At 36.0% G+C, this 20,511-nt stretch overlaps 1 protein-coding gene across 1 annotated transcript in view; it reads left to right on the top strand.

Annotated features, from left to right (window-relative positions):
- GABRA6 (gamma-aminobutyric acid type A receptor subunit alpha6) overlaps nucleotides 1-20,085 on the top strand; it is a gene marked incomplete at both ends in the record, with an annotated part of 22,556 nt that extends 2,471 nt beyond the window's left edge. Inside the window, 5 exon segments of the mRNA XM_079542238.1 lie at nucleotides 559-702; nucleotides 1,089-1,241; nucleotides 4,100-4,359; nucleotides 16,324-16,584; nucleotides 20,035-20,085. Coding sequence (XP_079398364.1) covers nucleotides 559-702; nucleotides 1,089-1,241; nucleotides 4,100-4,359; nucleotides 16,324-16,584; nucleotides 20,035-20,085 — 869 coding nt within the window.
- Between the last annotated feature and the right edge of the window lie 426 nt (nucleotides 20,086-20,511).

The raw sequence follows: 20,511 nt of genomic DNA, 5'->3' as shown, positions 1-20,511 counted from the left end.
AAGTTTGGAAGCTGTATGTTTTTCTATATCCTTCAATTTCATATAGTAATACAGTTGGTCTCCATGTCTCCGTGTACATGAGATCAGAAGTGAGATCCTAGGACACTGAAAGTCTTTATTAAGTTTTTACACTAGAATCTTACTCTTTGCTCTAAAGCTCGGACAATTCTTAGGCATATGGATATGTTCTCTGAAGGATGGCTGTAACAAATTATTAGTACTCAAATTTGTTCCTTTAACAAGTCATAAAATCTGTAGTACATTTATTAAAGTCTAATTTTATAAATTGAAAACATTTAGACAATCTGTAGCAATCAATGCATGTATTTAATAGCAAATTAAAAGCAAAAGTTCGTACCTTTCAGTTCCCATCTCAGCCATTCTCTGCATTCTCTTAGTACTTTTTGTTTTTTTCATATGGTCATTCATGCTAAATTTACTGGAGTAGGGTGCAAATTTCTATGGATATTTGACGAGTGCGATCATGCTACTTCTGTTTTTTTTAATAGCTTATAAATCATATCATTTTTATTGGTATTTTTTCCTTGTGTAACTCAGATGCTTACCCAAAAAGTGAAATAATTTATACATGGAAAAAAGGACCCCTGCATTCTGTAGAAGTACCACAGGAGTCTTCCAGTCTCCTCCAGTATGATCTCATAGGACAAACTGTATCTAGCGAAACAATTAAATCTAACACAGGTAAGATGTAGCCATAGGGGTACTACTGACTACATGAACTATCTTGAAAACAGATTACAGACTTTTTCATTCAGTTTATAATTGCATTACTGTAATTGCCTTTTGTTATTTTTAAGACTAAAATCCTTGCAAAGAGTTTAGCTGTGGTCTCCTAGAAGACTCGCATTAAGAATTCCCCTGGCCTCCCCCTCCCAGCAAAAACAATATATAAAATTAATATTCTTCTCTGCTTCCCATAGGTCACTTTACCTTCGTTGTCAATTTATTTTGATTGTACACTTGAAAGCTTATCAGTACTTTCCTTAGGACACAGTATGTTGAATTTAAGCCAATAATGTTTATTCATACATTGCCAAAATAATGCTGACATACTTGTCTCCTAACAGGTGAATATGTAATCATGACAGTTTATTTCCACTTACAAAGGAAGATGGGATACTTCATGATACAGATATATACTCCTTGCATTATGACAGTCATTCTTTCTCAGGTCTCTTTTTGGATTAACAAGGAGTCTGTTCCAGCCAGAACAGTTTTTGGTATGCTGCATTAAGGTCTTTGAACACCTCAATGTCATACATACCATTCATTCATCACTTTCATTGCTTGTTTGTTTTAGGTGAATATTCACTTCAGCTGCTCTATTTCCATCTCCAAAGGAAAATAGGCTACTATCTCATTCAGACATACATTCCATGCATCATGACTGTAGTCCTGTCTCAAGTTGTGTTTTGGATCAACAAAGAATCTGTTCCAGCAAGAACCGTGGCTGGTATTCATGTTTTGTTTCCTTTGTCATTCGCTTCATCACTATATTCAATCCACTGCATTAATCAGCTACAGTAAACTAGTGGGCATTAGCCTTTAAACTGAAAAAGACAGAAAGCACTTTCCATTGAACAAAAGCATATACTAAAAATTAAACCAAATGATATTTAATCTTCTCACCAGAGTCAAAACTATTTATACAGAATGTTTATTTAGCCAAACTAAATACCTTTGTTTAAGCAAAAGGGCCAGTTTAAAAATGAGGAGGTAAGCATCCTTTCTGCATCGTACTGCAAGTACCTGAATTGTTAAGATTTTTCAGTTTTGTTTTTATGTTCTAAAACTGTGACAAAACTGAACATCATTATATTTTTATGAAGCACACCTTCTTAAAATATAGGTTTGAAAGAAATTAATGGTAGAAAAATAACAATAATGTGACCAAACCAATATCTCAGAGAAAATCACTTAGCAAATCTACTTACCTCCAGAGTGGAGGCCAGTTATCTTTTGCAGATAACATTGTAGTAAGATAAATTAATGTTCATAAGCATCTATTCTTTACAGATGAAATATAGGAAAAAGATATTATTGTGCTCTTTATCATAGTGACATTGGAAAGAACAGCAGATAGGCAATACAAGATTCCTTATTTTGTGTGGAGCTTCTGTATGTAGGTATGCTTATACATATACAAGTATATGTATCTTTTTGTAAAGCATGGTGTTATCGGACATTACTTGGTGTAAGAAACATGGTTATTTGAGGCCAGGTTCTGTGTATGACCTGTCAAGTATTAAATGCTTTGAACCATATAACAATGGCTGTTTCACATTTTTAGGTACCTTTATGTAATCTTTTTTTTAGTTTGGCAAAACGTTATCTTATTTTGCACAAATCCATGGCCAGCTTCTACCCTCCTACTAGAAATTTTGAATTTTTAACGTGTTATCTAGTTATTAAGCTTTATTTGTAACTTCTCAGATACAGAAAGTTTTAAATTGTTTTTAAAGAAAAAGTAGCATTTCAGTATTTGCATTATGTACCAGATTTTTCAAAATGGAAAGACAATCATCAGTTACACACTTTACCAACTGTAATGTGGCATTCTGTTTGATAAAGGAGTTTTCCACAGCACAGACAATTTCATCAAAATTCACATTGAGAACATTCTTATCTATATCTCTAATAGAAAAGGAGTCCTATTCCTAAGTTTAAATTCCTGCTGTAGAAGGTTTTCATTCAGACACAGAAAATATCTTTTTTTTATTATTATTAACTAGCACATAGGCAGATCTTAATCTAATCATGCATCATATTGAAAAGTTCATTCTGGACGTCTGAAATTGAAATTTATCTCAGCATAGTTGCACTTAGGTTATTAAATGAGTCTGGCAGACTTGGGAGAAGTAGATACCCTACATATTTTTATATATCTTCTATTTGCATTTCATTAAAACATGTTAAGTAGTGACATTGAGAATTACTTGATCTCAGACAGCTGGCAAGCTACATCATGTGAGAGAGTTGCAAAAAAAATCCTGAGAATAATCAAGTCACCCTGCAGTATGCAATGACACTGCATCCTTTCCACTCAGTATCATTCATAGCATATTGATTCATCATTGCAACATGACATGATAACACCTTTTACTTTCCCACCTACCCTTTTCCAACTGCAGAAAGGAGCAGAGGAGGGTATTCTCCTGCTTACTGTCTTTACCTGTATTTTTCAGATTCGAGCAGGCATAATTATAAGTAAACATGAGTCACAGAGGCTTGTATGTTTTAACAGATGAGTTTGCACTTGTATCAGGGAGCAGTGGGAAGTAAGTATACTTCCCACATGATTCATGCTGTACATTCCAAAACAGAAAAAATAAGTTCATGGTAGACGTGAAGAATACTTATGGGGCTCACAAACTATATGATCACATTTTTTGTGTGTGAAAATACATAAGAAGTTTTAGAGAAGTGCTTTTACCCATCATTTCATATTTGTAACTATGGGAGCATTCAAATCGATACACTGTTAGTGAATCTTTAAAAATGTATTCAGAAATTAAAGATCACTGTACAGAAGACCAAACTCTTATTATTAGAAATAGGCTTACATTATTATTAGAATATTAGGCTCACAGCCTACCACTGATTTTAATGCAAAAATCCAACAGATTCAGTGAGAGTTCTGTAAGCCACGATCTGTCTTATGCAACAATGGGAGATAGGGAGGATCATAACACTGCTAGAAAATCATGTCATGTTAATTTACATTTCTGTCAAACATTCCACTTAGGAACTCATCAAGTAAAGAATTTTTCTGAGCCTGAGCCTGGGTTTTGTTATAGCCATGCTTTATCGCAATTCTAAGAAGCTGCAACTTGTAGCATGTAGTTATCCTAACTTCCAGTCTGCTTAATGTATTAAAGAAGTGTATTTTTAGATACTCGAGTCACTAAACATGAATTATGTAAGAATACGAAATACTTAAGACTTGTTAGTTACTTGAACAGTGATTTTATATGTTATCTATGTACGTACATAAACACACACAGATACATACAGATGAATTTAAGAACAACAGGGATGAAGCAAAATTCTAATGCCTGTTTTCTCTCTTATTTTCAAGGAATTACTACAGTTCTAACAATGACCACTTTAAGCATCAGCGCACGCCATTCTTTGCCCAAGGTGTCCTATGCTACTGCTATGGATTGGTTCATAGCTGTGTGCTTTGCCTTTGTCTTCTCTGCACTTATTGAGTTTGCAGCTGTCAACTACTTTACCAATCTTCAGACTCAGAGAGCAATGAGGAAGGCAGCAAGGGCAGCAGCACTGGCAGCAGCACTATCAGCAGCAACTGCACCGGCAGAGGACGAGATTGTCTCGGTAATTGCTTGCTTTTCTGATAATAAATATCATATAGGGACAGACAGCTGAAGTAGTGAATGTGAAACCATATTAAAAAGTGATCTTAACCTGAAACAAATTATGTAACCAGATCATGTCTATTTATCAAAGACGTGGTTCTTTTTTTCAGAAAATGAAAATACTTCATTTATTCAGACTGTTTATTTAAATCTAGAGAGATGTTTATTTGGTAATATGTATAAGGAGTGACACTGGACTGCTACCCATAATACTTTCCTTGAGCAGTGCTGTAGGCATTGTGGCCAGGCAGCTGTGTTATTCCCTTGAGTAAGTCTGCAGAATCTGTGGGACACTGTACAGTGCAACCAATGTGTGCATAGGCCAGATGATTACAGGATCACTGTAGTATCCTGGCATATACCATAAGTGGGTCATCTGGAAGAAGATAAATTATCCTTTACATAAACTTGGCATCTGTTACTTTCATAAAATCTGCGTTGGAGAAAGGTTGGGGAAATAAAAAAAATGAAAGTGTAAACGTAAAGTTTAGGGATAGATTTCAGTACATGTGACAGATAAGAAAGCTTTCTAGTACTGAAAAACTTATGTCAGAATTGCTTGTAAATAATATTCCTTACATTTTAGGATAAGTACTTAATGTTCTCTCTCAATGTATCAGTACTGCCCTCCTGTTTGCAGAATCAGTTTTACCACCACCACATTACCCACTTTGAGAGGAATAACAGAATTTGAATGACCCCTCCAAAACCATTGGGTCTGCAAGTTTAGTAGGAGACTAGAAGCACACCAGGGTAACAGGGTAACACTATTCCACTCACGTGATCATTTTTCCACATTTCCTCATAACTGTTACATGTGTAACATTTTGGTACATTTAAAGTGTTAAATGTATAATTAATAAGTTCCATATAATACCAAAATCAGAGTTACAAAGCATCTTGCTACTGGTCCTCATTGGAGCTAATCACAGAATGTCCTCCGAGCATCTCTGTGGCTCTTTGGATTCATTCCAAGAGCTCTGCGTCTTTCATGTGCTGAGGGCCCAAGGCCTGGATGCAGTACACCAGAGGACTCGTAAGGGCATAGCAGAAGGGAGCAATCCCATCCATCACCCTGCTGCCACCTCTAGTGATGTAGACCAAGGTACTGTTGGTCCTCCAGGCTGCAAGCTCTGGTTCACATCCAGCTTTTCATTTGCCAGTCCTTTTCCATTGGGCTGCTTTCAAAGAGTTCTTCTTCTCCCAGTCAGTATTTGTATCTGGGACTGCCTTAACCAAAACAGAGCATCTTTCATTTGGCCTCGTTGAACCTCATTAGGTTCACACGGTCCGTCCCATTTATCAAGCTTATCCATGTTCCTTTGGGTGGTGTTCCTTCCATCTCTGTAGTTAAGGAAAAGAATAAAGGCCACGCCAGACCCACACTGGCCAACTGACAGGGAAGTATTGAGCTTGTAAAACCATAGGACTGTTGATTAATACTTTTTTTTTTTTTTATATTAAAAATAGAAATTGAAAAGATGTGTAAGACATAACAAGAAAACAAAAAATGCATTTTATTTTCATTAAATGTGTAAATGGTAGAAGAATCAAATCTTCATATATTTTAATTCTGAACTATGGATTTTGTTTTTAATTCACCATTACATAAAGGAAACATAAAAGAAAGTAAAAAAAAAAAAAAAAAAAAAGAGGTGGTCAGATGTAAGTGTTCACAGATTCTTGCACTGATACCTGACTGACAGCAGAAAAGCAAAGCTGATTTAGTTTTGTCAATATTTGCAACTTTCAAATCTTCTTTTATTTTAACCACTAAACAAAAGGTTTATAATTATATTAAAACTTCACAAAATAAACAAAATAAAAAAGAAAAAAAGAGAGAGAAAAAGAGAGCACATGTTTGCTGATGTTTACATTAGAACATGCTTTCCCCCACCCATGGTACCATATTTGACTGAAAAGTACTCTGGATTGAGTGAGCAGAATACTGTAGCTGTAGAATGGTACAGAATGAGAAGAACAGTGTTAAGACCAAAGGAACTCTAAATTATACTAACACTGCAATTTTATTTTTTGATAACTTTTTTTTTTTTTTTTTGTATGACAAGATATCATAAAAGTTGCTAAAGAGATAACCTTATGTAGAATGAGGAAAATACTGATAATATCTACATAAGATAGATAAGATAGATAAGAGATGGGTGACAGCTTTTCCTATACACACTTTCTTATTTGAATTAATTATGTTGTGGTTTCCTCAAAGAAAATAAAAGCTGCATTTGTTCTGTTAATATATCTGCTTAGTAATATGAAAACTCGGTTTGAGGTGCTCTGCATGTGCTACTGCTGATGCATTTGCCCCACCAAACCTCCCAGATCTCTAATAGACAACTGTTTCAAAACCAACCCTCTACATATGCCCAGATATATTCCAAATGACTGCAGTTGTTCCACAGTCTGTGGATGAGATTTAGTGTTTTCTATACCATTGCAGACAATACAAAGCACAATTTTAAAAACAGCTATTGAGCAAGTTAATAAAAATAAATAAATGGTAAGAGCTCACGTTTCTTTATCAAGGATATCATCCAAAAAAAAATCACAGGGCTAAACTGAAGACACAACGTCCCAACTTTATAAATATTTCCTTGTTGGTTTTTCCAAATTAAAGCAAACAAAAAATGGAATATTAAAAACATCTAGCAAGCACGTTGCAACCATTTCCTCAAAAATTATTTCCAATTAGCTAATAACATAGAGATTTAGAAGAGTAAAAGCAGCAATGCTAAGGTCTACTTAGTCTCTAAGGCAGTCCACGCTATCCACAAAATGGTATAGTGCTACTCTTGGTCAGAGCTCAAATTATCTAGAATGGTAATTTTTAAGTGTTATTAAGTCCAACACATTTTTCTTAAAGGCCCAGTTCTCTCTGAGAATCCCCACTGCATTAGAAGAAAAATCAAGGAAATCATAAAAATGATGAGTACTTAACACTGGAGGAAAGAAGATACAGTCAAAATGGTTTCCAGAAGACTTCAGCTAGTTAACACTATTGGATTTCCAAGGTTTCATTTCAGAAAGGCATGGTGGGAAAAAGGACTAATTACATGATAACAGGCTTCAAGAAACATCTATGTAATTACTCATATTCCTGTTTGAGATGAAGGCAAATGGGGAAGAGTTTCTCTGTATTGTCACATAGATGAACATCCTATGCTCTCAGTAATCTAATTTCAGCTGAAACAGACTTGAACTAGCTGATTTGAGTGCTAACAATGTAGTAAGCACAGGCTGATTGCATGAGTGTATGTCTGCTTCCTTAAGGATCATCATCCTGCACTGAACTCTATTCCTGTATAGCTATATTACTGACCTTCAAACTAAGTAAGGCACACAACTTAATATTCTATTCTTACTGTAGGTTTAGGAGCTGTTTCAGAGGTCCTGAATTTCACTTAGTCGTTTCCTCATCTCTGCCTATAATTTTTCCATTTGTTTGCCCCCACGTTCTTTCTTCACTTTTCTTTCTACAATGCACAGTTCTCATTCTTTATCCTTTGCATAATTTATCCTGCCTTTCCTGCACCTCTTTTTATCTCTTCTCCTTCTCTCTTCCAATTCACTAGATAAAATATATTAAAATCCATATCTTACACATTTCAAATCATTGTAACTTATTGCCTGCTCCATATATTTAAAAAAAAAAATTAAAAATTAAGATCTTTCCCTTCAGACATGCTCTGGGCTCTAGTACCTTACTTTCCCCCTAGCCTGTGATTTATTTACTTATTTGCTTGTTCTTCTACACAGAGTAGTAAAGTTTTCCATCCACTTACAATGCTAGTATTTTTATTTGCCTTTCATTTTCGGAATGTGTGAAAGGTGTCAGGATTTTAGATACATGGAGGGTCATTTGTAGGATGAAGAATAATGAACAATGAGTCAAATATGCTTCTTGTCTTCTGTATTTATAGATATCAGATGGTATTTTACACTGAGAAAATTTCTGAAAAATGTAAAGAATTAATTAGTTTTGGGGAATCCAGAGGTAAAAGTAGAAAAGTGAGATGTTCTTATTAGGAAACATTCACTGCTGCAAAACTGCCATTGCAACTCCTCTACTTGTAGCAGTAGTAGGAGCAAGGATGTATATGTTTTATACATGATATTGTCTAAAATTGCCTGAAATATGGCTAAAGACATTGTGGTGGGAATATCTGCACCCTCTCTGAACTAGTTCTTTCTACATCTTCTACTATTTCAGGTAGGGCAGGCATAGAGAAAAAATTTTCATGCAAATGAAAATAAGAATTTATAAAACTGTTGGAAGCTTTTGTTGCTTTCAGTGAAGGCCTGAACTCACCAAGATAAAGTACCTACAGAACATATTCAGTTTTTTGTTTGTTTGTTTGTTTGTGTTTTTGGTTTTAAATGCCAAATTAAATGTGTTTCCTGCAAAAAAAAAAAAAGTATTTCAAAATGCTATCCAAAAACATTCTTGAATCTACTTAAATCTGTTCAAAATCTTGCGTTATTCAAATAACAACACGTTTTCTCTGTTTTTTATTAAATCCCTCCAGAAACTGTACATTCAGAAAATAACAATGGCAGAAGACAAAATTCTGCTCTATTTTTCTAATGAAGTAGGAGAAATTCTCCTAAAGTTTCTGGAATAGAGTGGTTTCAGTGAGAGTTACAGTGCTGTGATTGCTTGCCCTGTTAACTGATGACAGCCCAGCATGCCTGTTCTGGTTCTAGGCAAGCCACTCTATTTACCTCAGTTAACTGAGAGCAGAATTTGGCTTGCTCTCTCTGTCAGCTGCAGGCAATCCTTGTGTGAAATACAAAACTATGGGTATTCCACTCCAAAATATGATGGCAACAAGCTGGGTGATCATCTGGACCCTGACAGAAGCCTCCTTTTATTCATATGGTGATGACAAGCTTGCTCTAGCTTGTCAAAACCAATTTTTTTTTAATGTATATATATGTACATAAAGCATTTTGGCATTTGGTTTTTAATTCATTTCAAATATATCTTTCTTACATTAATCATATTGATTCGTTATTATGTCTTTCTTTATCTAGTAATTCTCTAGTTCTAGGAGTTGCAGGGCAAGGGTAATTGGTGATACTGGTTGGAGTGCACCATTTGAAGTAATGATTTGCAAGATGTTCAGGGAGCACCCAGGACAGGGAGAAAATACTGCAGATTAAAAGAAAGCTTTTCCATGTACGACACTACATGTAACAGACAAAAGGTTGTTACAGGGTTGTTTGATTATGTTTGTTTTCTGAAAGGCCCATTGTTTTAACAGAAAACAGCACAGAACAGTGAAATGCTGCTGGCAGAGCTTTCCTGTCCCTACACATTGCCCTGTACCTCTTTTTCAAAATAACATGGCTTGAGCAGGAGAGGACACTCATTCTCTTTAACAACCCTGCCCAACTGCAGAGCAGCCATATGTCATTTCTGTATAGAGGATTTAGTTTTATATAATTATGTCAGAATACAGTGAGTACGTTTAATGAGAACTGTAGTACAGTTGAAAGGAGAGCACTGCTATTCAGATTATCAACAACCCTTTATGAAATCATCCTAGAAAATCTACATGCATTAAAAGCCTTATCTGAGAAGATGGCACTTTCCATCAAATTAAAGAGACCGTTCTGCTTCTGTGCAACTGTAGGGTATCAAGTAGGCTATTTAAAACAAGAAACAACTTGCAATTGTATTGACTTTTTGTCATCTTTACAAGGAAAGTAGATGCGGATTGATAGGTTCCACCAAAATTAAATACTTATCTGATTGGAAGAGCAAATGCAGTGCACAAGGAAGGTTGAGAAGAAGCTGAAGTCGTATGTAAAAAAATACAGATGGAAAATTTGTTTCCTTGGCTTTAGATATTTTTGCTCAGTGTTGAACTTTAATCCCTTTTTATTGCAGGGGGTTGGTGAAAAAAAGTAAGTCAAATAACAGAAGGATAAAAGCTCTGTAGTGCTGTTTGTACTGCAGACTGGCAGAATTTTCATTCCTTTCTCCTTACTTCCAATTCAGACTCCCACTAAACATCAGGGATTACTCTAGACTGACACTGATAAGTTAAAGAGTCCAAACATGATGGCATATTTAAATTCAACATAAATATATATTTTGACAGAGGCTCTGGGCTAATTATGAGTTTTATGATGTTCTACGTCTAAATTTTAGGAAGAGACTCTGCTATGGTACAATCATATTGAAATGAGTAATGAAGTAACACTCTTCCCCTAACCACGTTCACCTGAGGCTTAGACTATAATTTTAGAGACATGAGTTTCAGCCTCTGCAGGTTAAGGAAGAATTCGAACATGGCTTTACCATGCTCCAGTTGATTGATTTAGCCCTTTTACCAGGGTAAAGCACAAAGAAAAAACAATTTTGTGGTGGCTAATTACTCATAATACGCCTAAGAAAGAAAATTTAGGATGCCTAAAGAGATGCCTGAATCTAGGGACTATTAATGATGCCTAAACTACATTCAGCTGTTAAGCATGCAGAATGCTGTTTACAAATGTTTATAACACACATTTTTTTAATCATATCCCACAAAAGAGATATGTAAAGGAGTATCTAAATTATGGGTTATAACAAATCTCTGACATGACATGGGCACATGACATGTCACATGACAGTAAATATGGAGGTACCTTAATGCATGCCCCAAAAAAGATCTTATATAATGTAGTGAACTTCCCTGCTGCAAGGTGCTGCATATAGATCATTCAGCAGCTAAGCAGAGGTTTTACAGATCATGCTGCTGTATGTTAGAAGCAAGTCTGAGAAGGATTTAGGGAGATAAACCGTGCTTAACTTGCTCTTTGGGAGCTATGTTACTAGTATGTGATTTCATGTACGTAATATGAATCACTGAAATTACTGAAACTGCATCTACTGAGATGGTGAGAGAGGCAGGAGGGAAAAGATATGCAGTTTAGCTTTCTGCCTTGTACAGACATGGAGCTGGATCCTAGGGTTTTTATCTTTTTTTTTTTTTTTTTTTTTTTTTTTTCTATTGTGATGCCAGCAAAATTCAATAGTCCTAATCCAATAAATTTCAAAGAAAAGGAGAGTTGTTCTTTTTTTTCTAAGCATTCAGAGTTTATTCTATGAAAACTCTTTCTTAGTGCATGGTAGTCACAGCAGAAAGGGATGTAAGTGCAGAAAAGAGAGAAGTAAGGGCTTACATATGTTTAAAATAGTCAGTATTCACGTACATATGTATGATATTCCACTGCTAGACCCTATGCTAAGCTCAAAGTAAGAATACACATCTGCAGTATAAACAAAAGAGAACAGTAGAGAAGTAAAAATATATGTATTTTAGAACTATCTTTAGAGCATTCACCACAATTAGCATCTATAGAAAAGAGAAAAAAAATACATTTAGTTTAAAGTTATATATGCTGTATTTTTTATATCTAGAAGCAGAACAATTTGCTTAGAGCCTCCTAAGATGTTCTGAGCACAAGCAAATTCTAGTGATATTGATGAGAGCTGTGAGAGATCAGCAACATCTTTACAGCCAAGGATACTTTGTGAGTTTTTTAGGGCATCAGGTAGCTGAGTTGCAAAACCTCAGTAGAATCTGGACAATACCTTACTAGATTGTATGCCTACCAATCTCTGTCCAGTTTTATGGTACCTCACATTAAGCATCAATTTTGAAAGCTGTGCTGTGTCACTAGGCAGTCATATTCAGTGACAAGTTCAATTGCCTGATGGGGCTAGCATTCTGTGTAAGTGCAAGAGTACTCCTCTGTATCAAGTTTCAATAAATGAATAAAAATGCTTTCTTTTATTATGATCCAGTGTGCCATGTCTCAGGCTTCCTGTTCTTGCTTATGCTGTTTGTAAAACAGTCTTCACTATTTGAGTGACTGTGTGCAAAACAGGAACTGGAATAGAGCACTCATTTCTGCTCTTCGTATTTTGCGTTTTCCAAATTGTCACAATGTCATTGTAGGTAGGATTTGTTGTCAAACGGAACAGTGAAATCTAAAAATAGTAGACAAATTGTTGCAGCTGCTGTTCAGAAGGCAAATGCTGTAAGAAACGATGCAATCTCTTCCTGCTGCCTCTTCCTCTTGGTTTAATAGTAAATTCTCATGAAAAGTATGGGTTGTTCTACATCAGTAACTGGTTTGCTGACACTTGCCAAATTGAGAAACATGTTAATTACTCTTTTCAGATAAATTGAGGCTTCTGTATCTTGGGTTGTGGTAGACAAGAAAATAGTCTTGACCCTTATTTTCTGGACTTGCACAGGATCATGTTATGCAAGAAATTACTTAGGAACCTTCTTAATAGTTTATAGAAGCACTTGAAGAGCATGGCCAAAAATAAATAAATGAATAAATGAAAACAACTGTGGCATTACTGAAACAGTAAAAATCCTTTCTGAATAATGAAATAAATTATTTTAGTTAGTTAGTGAGAAGTTATTAATATCACTCAATTGATAAAAATGCACTGAAGCAGGCATATAATCAGTCAGTGCTCTCCCCAAATTCTGAGGATGTAAGCTGACTTCAGATATTCCCTCCTATCTACTCTGAAATCATCCAGTGAAATCATATCAAGCACATAAAATTTAATAAATAAATAGAATTATGACCAGGGCTACCCTTTTTCAAGTGCCTATCCAAAGGATCACAATGGTTTTACTACTTCTGGATTCTAAAATATGTTCAATATTCAACATAATCCACTGACCCTGTGCTACGTCTGCTCTGCCAACTATTTTAACTCCATCACATCAGCACAGTAACTTCTGATTCATGCCTGAGTGATCCAGAGCAGAATTTCACCCTCTTATTTCAGAATATTGCAGATGAGAAGGTCTATGGTTCTCTTTTGAGAAATCAGTCCTTCTCCATAGAAGGTCAAGCTATCTTGCAGCAAAGCGAAAAACAAGCTACCTTACAACTCCCACAGCTGAGTTCAACATAGGGCATACAAGCAAAATGGAACAGCAACTTGACTGAAAAGCAGTGGCCCAGGCTCAGTCAGCCTGTTTACAGAGTGGGATTATTATGATGATTAGCGCAAGTGGAAATGGATAACCCTCTTTCTGTTTCTGTGACACATCTGTAGATCATCCTCCATTTAAAGCTGTTACTTGCTGTATAACTGGGAAATATAAAAACAAATATCTGCATTCCAGAGAGGTGCAAACCCAGAATAGGACATTTTAATCTGTAGTGCAAGGGGGAGGGCTATAGCAAGTAAAAAGAGGTAGTAGTTAAAAGATATACATATATACATAAATACCTAAAAACAAAACAAACAAACAAACAAAACAAAACAAACAAACAAAAAAAACACACACAAAAAATCCTTCTCTTTGCCTTTTATGTAGACTAAATTCAGCTGTAAGGAATCCATGCTCCCTAATCTCTGCAGATATTGGTCCATCCATCCCTGAGGAGAACTTAGCATTACATTATAGCAGTGTTAACTTCTTCTCACAATCTGGCAATAATACTGTTAAAAGGATAATATCTGATAATGCTCATCTTTTATCTAGATATTCTACCCAAGTACATGTGTAGGCAGTCTATTTCAGAAAATGTTTCTTTTCCTTCTACTAACCCCATCATTTATCTGACTAAAATCTGTTTCCCGCACGGATATCCTACAGGATCAACCCCTAAAATGCTGACAATAATTTCAGTGAATGACTGTAATTAAATCACTCAGAAACAATTACTTTGCAGACTTTGATGTGCTATCTTGAACCACCTGAACATTACTATTCTGCTTAAATTTACTTACACACTGTTGTACTGTGTATTATTTACAATGCCTAAAATTTTCCTCATCAACTTCATTCAGTCATCTATGAAGGCTGCTCTGAAAGTAATACCTCCTATTTTATTATGTTAGACCACAACATCAGAGGCAGATGTTCATGGGATGACAGTAAATGTTGAACCTTCCCACCTACCAGTATTCCACTACATTTTGTTGCTGTGTGACAAATGGCAACGGAAGGGCAGTCTGACAAAATGGCATCTGACACGGAAGTGCATATGGAGCAAAGGTGTGGAATTGAATTCCCCCATGTGGAAGAAATGGCACCCAATGACCCTTACCAAATATTTTTGGAGTCCAAACAGCGAATGTGAGTTCAGTGAAGTGGTGGATGGTGCGTATCAGCAGTTGCAACAGTGACATGAAACACAAGCCAAGTTCTGGATGGCCATGCACAGCTGTCACACCACAAAATGAAGAGGGTCTGAATCACCTCATCTATGCAAACTGACAGATTACAACCAGAGAACTTCTTATGGAGCTGAATATTGACTAATATGTTGGAAACGATGGTGGAAACCTTGCAATATTGTGAAGTTTGTGTCAGGTAGGTCCCACGAATGTTCACAAAGGAGCAGAACCTGGATCACGTCATTACTGGTGACTAAACACGATGTCATCTCTATGAACTGGAGTCAAAACGGCAGTGTGGGGTGTAGCAACACGTGAATTCTTCATTGAAGAAAAGTTCAGGACACAGTCCTCAGTTCATGAAGTAACATGCATGGTAAAGCCATATTCAGAACGGATAACCTTCCTGGATTTTCTGGAACCTGGGTTAGGCATCAACTCTGATCACTACATCATGATGCTGACTAAGCTGAAGGTTTGAAATTCCAAAGTCAGGCCTGAGAAGAAGACAACATTTCTCTTGCAGTACAATAATACCGGGCCCCAGTCTGAAGAGTGTAGAGCACATTGTCAGTCTTGGCTGGACTGCTGTACAACACATACAGCATATAGTCTGGATTCGGTGTGCCTTCCATTTTCCATCTGAGACAACGAAAGTCTGCATGGACAACAGTATTCTAGGAATGAAGCCATCATCAAAGCTGTGAAACAGTGGGCCATCTCCGCTGGTGCTGATTTTTACAAGTGTGGCTTTCAGGCTTGTGTTCATTGCTGGCAAAAATGCATTGCTAATGGTGACTGTGTTGAAAAATAGTCTTCTGTAGCTGAAAATTTGTTCTGTCAAATAGTACTGCCTGTTGCAGCTTCCATGGAAATAAATAGGGGGCATTACTTTTGGAGCAACTTACATACTTCCGCTGACAAAAAGAACTGCTTATTCAAACCCAGGACACAGTATTATTCATCAGCAATCTGGGAATAAGTTTTGCCATCTTTTATTGATTTAACTTCCGACATCAACTCAACCAAAATGTTACACTGCTTGTAAGAATCTAAGGAATTGATACTGCTCCCTATTGTCAGAAAACCTGAGTACTTCACAAAAACAATAAAAAACAATATGATGCTTTAAGAATTCTTGTGCATTTTCTCAGCCATCAGTAAAGTCTTATGGTTACTAACAAGGAGAAAGCCCTGACCTCTAAGCTCCTGTAAAACTCTTTTAAACTGCAACAGGAAGATTTAGGTTAGATATTAGGAGGAAGTTTTTCACTCAGAGGGTGGTTGCCCAAGGAGGTTGTGGATGCCCAATCCCTGCAGACATTTAAGGCCAGGCTGGTTGTGGCTCTGGGCAGCCTGGTCTGGTGGTTGGTGACCCTATGTGTGGCAGGGAGGTTGAATCTAGGTGATCTTTGAGGTCCTTTTCAACCCAGGTCATTCTATGATTCTGTGATCATAGGAAAAAATGGCAAGTTGGTCCCCAGATAAAACAGCTGTACATAATGAACACAAGTCAGCCTAGCAACTAAGAGGTAAATTCTAAGAACTGTTATACAATTCTCTGAAGAATAATTGGACTTTGCTATGAGTACTTCACAAAATACACAAAAAATTTTTACTATAAAATAAAAATAGTCCCCTAACAGTTAGGATGAGTATTCGTCTTCTGCTCTATGAGTAAGAGATAGAAGAGTAAAAAGCAGAAAACCTAAGATTTCTGAAGCCATAAATGAACTCTCTCTTTTTTCTCCTCAGCATTCTGACTCCAATTGTAACCTGAAGAAGCGAGTAAACTCCGTAACATCTCAGGCAGATCAGTCTCCTGAAGCAAGCATAATATCAAACAGTGCATCCCAGTGTCAACCTGTGTCTGCTCCTCCACCAGCCCCCCCAGCACCACCACCAGTTGGAGGCACAAGTAAAATAGATCAATATTCTAGGATCCTCTTTCCAGTGGCATTTGCAGGATTCAACCTGGTATACTGGGTTGTCTACCTTTCAAAAGACACTATGGAAGTGAGTATTAAAATTTCAGAATAATAATGATACGCTTGTAATGTATAAATATAACATGCTTAGCTTGCCAGTATTATTTAAATTGTTCATTTGCTGATGCAACTTCAGTTGATCAGTACTTTCTAAGTAAAGTTTATATTACCTTTCTCTAAAAAAGAACAGTCACTTCCACTAAAATGTAGAAAGCCTATTCGAAAGTGACAAATGTAAACCCTTCTATACTATGACAGAACACAGAACGAGGAAAATTATGCAAGACGATGTATGACACCATTCTCAGCAACACATCAATCTTAAATCTCCCATTTTTTCATCTTCCTGTCTGCAACAGGGAATGGTAAAATTAACTGTTGCAACAATGTAACAAGAGATTAATATCAAAAGGAAAACATTAATATCTGCTAAGATATTAAGACAGTTGCAACATGCAATTTGTGAATTCACAGTCCTTGTTTTTACACTTTTTAAAACCAATTTTTCCTCTTTCTCCTTACGATGGAACCATTTTATGCCAATAAAGCTGCTAAATTCCTTGCTTAAGCTTGTCTGAATCTAGCTGAGAATTACTGAGTCTTCAGATATCCGTGAAGTATAGAAAAGTTGTGTATCCTGAAGACTGAGCATTTCTGGTACGGTCACTGATTAGCTTGTGCTTTCAAGCAGTTATTAGACTTCTAGTCTTTAATGTTTTAATTCTTTATTTTTTCATTTTTGTCTAAACACAACTAATGGGGCCCCATCACTTTGGTGAAAAACATATATTCATTTGCTTTGTTTGTTGCCATAGAGTTTTTGAATCTCAGTGTACACTGCAGTCAAAATGATTGGTACACTTAGCTTTATTTAGGACAGCTACAGAGATAATGATGGCAATCGGACGGTACTGAAAGCACAAAGTCCCTGTATCAATAATAACAGGGGCTAGCAATCTGATATAAGCAGTGTGCAAGTTTAACATTCATTTCCTAAATTAGAGGTAAAGAAGGCCAAGGGAAATCTCTTGGACAGCCAGAAGATACTGCAGTTCAAAGTAACAAGATGGTGCTGATCAGCTAATGGATGGTATCTTGACACTACTTGAAGCAGAGGCTACTAGCTCCTAATTTTGCTGATTTTTGCTACTAGTATGATTTGGAAAATGCTATCTCACTAAGAGGGACTGTGCTGCCAAGCAGCTTATGTGAAATCAGGAGGGCAGGAAGGTAGGAGGCACTGTCTCTTGCAAATGTTCCTGCAGATGTCTCTCTCAAGAGGTCACAGCTGCTACCTCCTGGCCACTCAAAATCTGTCCAATGCTAAATTTAGCATTTGTGCCAGAGATACTGATCCTGCTATTAAAATATTGACTAAGTGTGCACATTACTTATACCAATCAGAGAAGGAAAATATAATAAAGCTCTCGTATATTCATTACAGCTTCTGTTTAGAGGCCAGCTTCTTAGCTTGTGTAGCTTCCATAACTTCAGTGATTTCCTTCAAACATTTTGGATATAGAAATGCCTGGAACATAGTTGCCATTTTCCCTTGTTAGCGATGAAATATTTATATTTACCTTGTATATTAATAGTTATATCAGAACTAGGCTTCTAAAAGACCTCAGAGAACTAAGACCTACAGCTGACTGTAGATACTTCTAAAGTCCCACTTTCACAAGCTCACTAACCTGCTCAGAAATGCAATGACTCTTATAGAATGACAGAAATCCAGCAACAAGATTTAGAGAACAGAACAGTATTAACAGCTAGAGTGATTTAAGTGGTGAAGAATTAAACAGTTACATAAACCATCGCTCAAGTTCTTCATGAATTACATTTTCCTGTTAGTGTGCTCAGCTGTAACTAATATAATCATGATATACCTTGGTAAGTTTTTAATTTGATGCACTTTATCCTTTTACCAGTTCTTACTTTCATGGAAAACCAAGATTGTTTTTGCTTTAAAAAAAAAAAGAAAGAAAGAAAAAAAAAACCACCAACTTTTAAAAAAGTAAGCCTTTCTATTCAAACAGAGGAGAAAAGTTAGGTGAGTGAAGCATGGCATTCTTAAAAGCCACTCGAACTCCAGTCACAGTCTCAAGCCAAAAAGATTAATATTGATAAGGTATTACTCAGTTATGAAATATGACTCTTTGAGAAGAGTGTATTTTGTGAAATATTTCAGGTATACTAGCAATTTTTTCTTTTTGAGTCACTAATTAGAGCTCATTTGGCTTCTGTTTAAAAAACAAATAGAAAAATATCGAATCAATTCACCAAAATAAACAAATTTCCTATGCAAAAATATTGACAGATGTTTAATAATGGCAGCAGGGCTGTCCCATTTATTATATGAAAAATTAAAGCATTAAAATTACTCTAACAGGAATTACTACTCCCTGACTACATAAGGTCAGTTTGTAATTAATTTGTATGAAAGGTTTGAGGATGTGACATCCACGGAAAATGAAATACACATGTTTCTATGGCATGTGTTTCTCTGTATCTGCCATCCAGAGAAAGCTCTACATAGGGACACAAGCAATACATGTTTGTCCAGATTATCCAAATAGCGAAGCTCCTGAAGGGAGAAAAAAACCAAACAGTCCAGCAATAAAGGAAGAAGCTATTCTTTTTATTTTGTCACACATACACTTTTTTACTATTTATTTCTTAAATCTTGATTGGTCTTAAAGCTGAACACTAGTTTATAACAGTGATTTTGACAGGCAAATTGCATGCTTGCTCTATTTTAATAATTTTAAAACGTACCTGATTTAGAATGTAAGGCATGTCCTTTTAATTATAAGTCTTGGTCTGTTTGTCATGTCATTCATAATGCATGCACTGTTCTTGCATCTCCTTACATGTATCCTTCCTAAAGTAACCTGTCCCAGTGTTTTATATTCATCATACTATGTTACAGTTTTTAACGTAATAAAACACAGAATGATGTCTGTGTTCAGCTCATGATGTTAAAGCTTTAATGATAAACAGCAGAAAAACAGGCAGAGAGGCCAGCTTTTATGACTGGGGACAGAAGGTAAAATGGAATTGAATGTGGTAAATGTGCTGATTCCCAGACAAAAGCTAAACACAGAGAGCACAGTATCATGGCAGAAAATGAGATATGTAGCAGGTTGAAGATGATATACCAGTGATGAACGGTCAAGTGGGAAGAGAGAAGGACAGACAAACAAGAGCTTGTGAAGTACCTAATGCAGAGCAAATTGTGCATTATGCTTCAGTTTGAACACTAGAAAAATGACGTTCAGTAGGAAGCAGTCATTACTATATGTACGTACAATTAAGCTTTGATGATACAGCTAATGAGCATCAGATTCTGAGAAGATTCTCCCTTATAATGTAGTTCTTTTTTAAACCTGTTGAGACAGCCACAAGTCAGGTGATGTTGTTGGTTACTTACACTGTTGACTAATGACAGCTTAAACTTCTCTCTTAAATCTTCCTCCAGTTTTTTGAACCTACTGCAATGCACCTCCGAAATGATCATCAGACCAACTGAAGAACAGCAGTGCTTAAAAGAAATCACTGAAGGTCTTCTGGAGTTAAAATAACTTCAAAGGAAACAAGCACTCTCACTTTTCAAACACTGAGTATTTATACTGGATATTACCTGGAAACAAACACTGGACAAATAAAAAAAGATTGCAACTGCACAGAGTTCCAACAAAATTTTGATTTCTTACTGTGATTCTAATATAGAATTTATTGTTAAATTATTTCGTTCAGTGGTCAAAGAAAACATTTGTATTTCTTGTAGTTCTGTTACAAATAATTGAATGTTTACATTGATATAAAATATCAATAACAGAATTATTTCTCCTAAATGCAGTGAGGATTACTCAAGGAAACCAAGTTCAAAACTCATATGAATTAGCATTCTTTCACTGAAATGCAAGGACCCACACTAATGTGCAGTCGAAATTGG

Source organism: Tetrao urogallus, assembly GCF_951394365.1.
Source record: "Tetrao urogallus genome assembly, chromosome: 14".
Classification (NCBI taxonomy): domain Eukaryota; kingdom Metazoa; phylum Chordata; class Aves; order Galliformes; family Phasianidae; genus Tetrao; species Tetrao urogallus.
The sequence above is the reverse complement of the archived record's forward strand: the minus strand, read 5'-3'. Positions and strand labels throughout refer to the sequence as shown.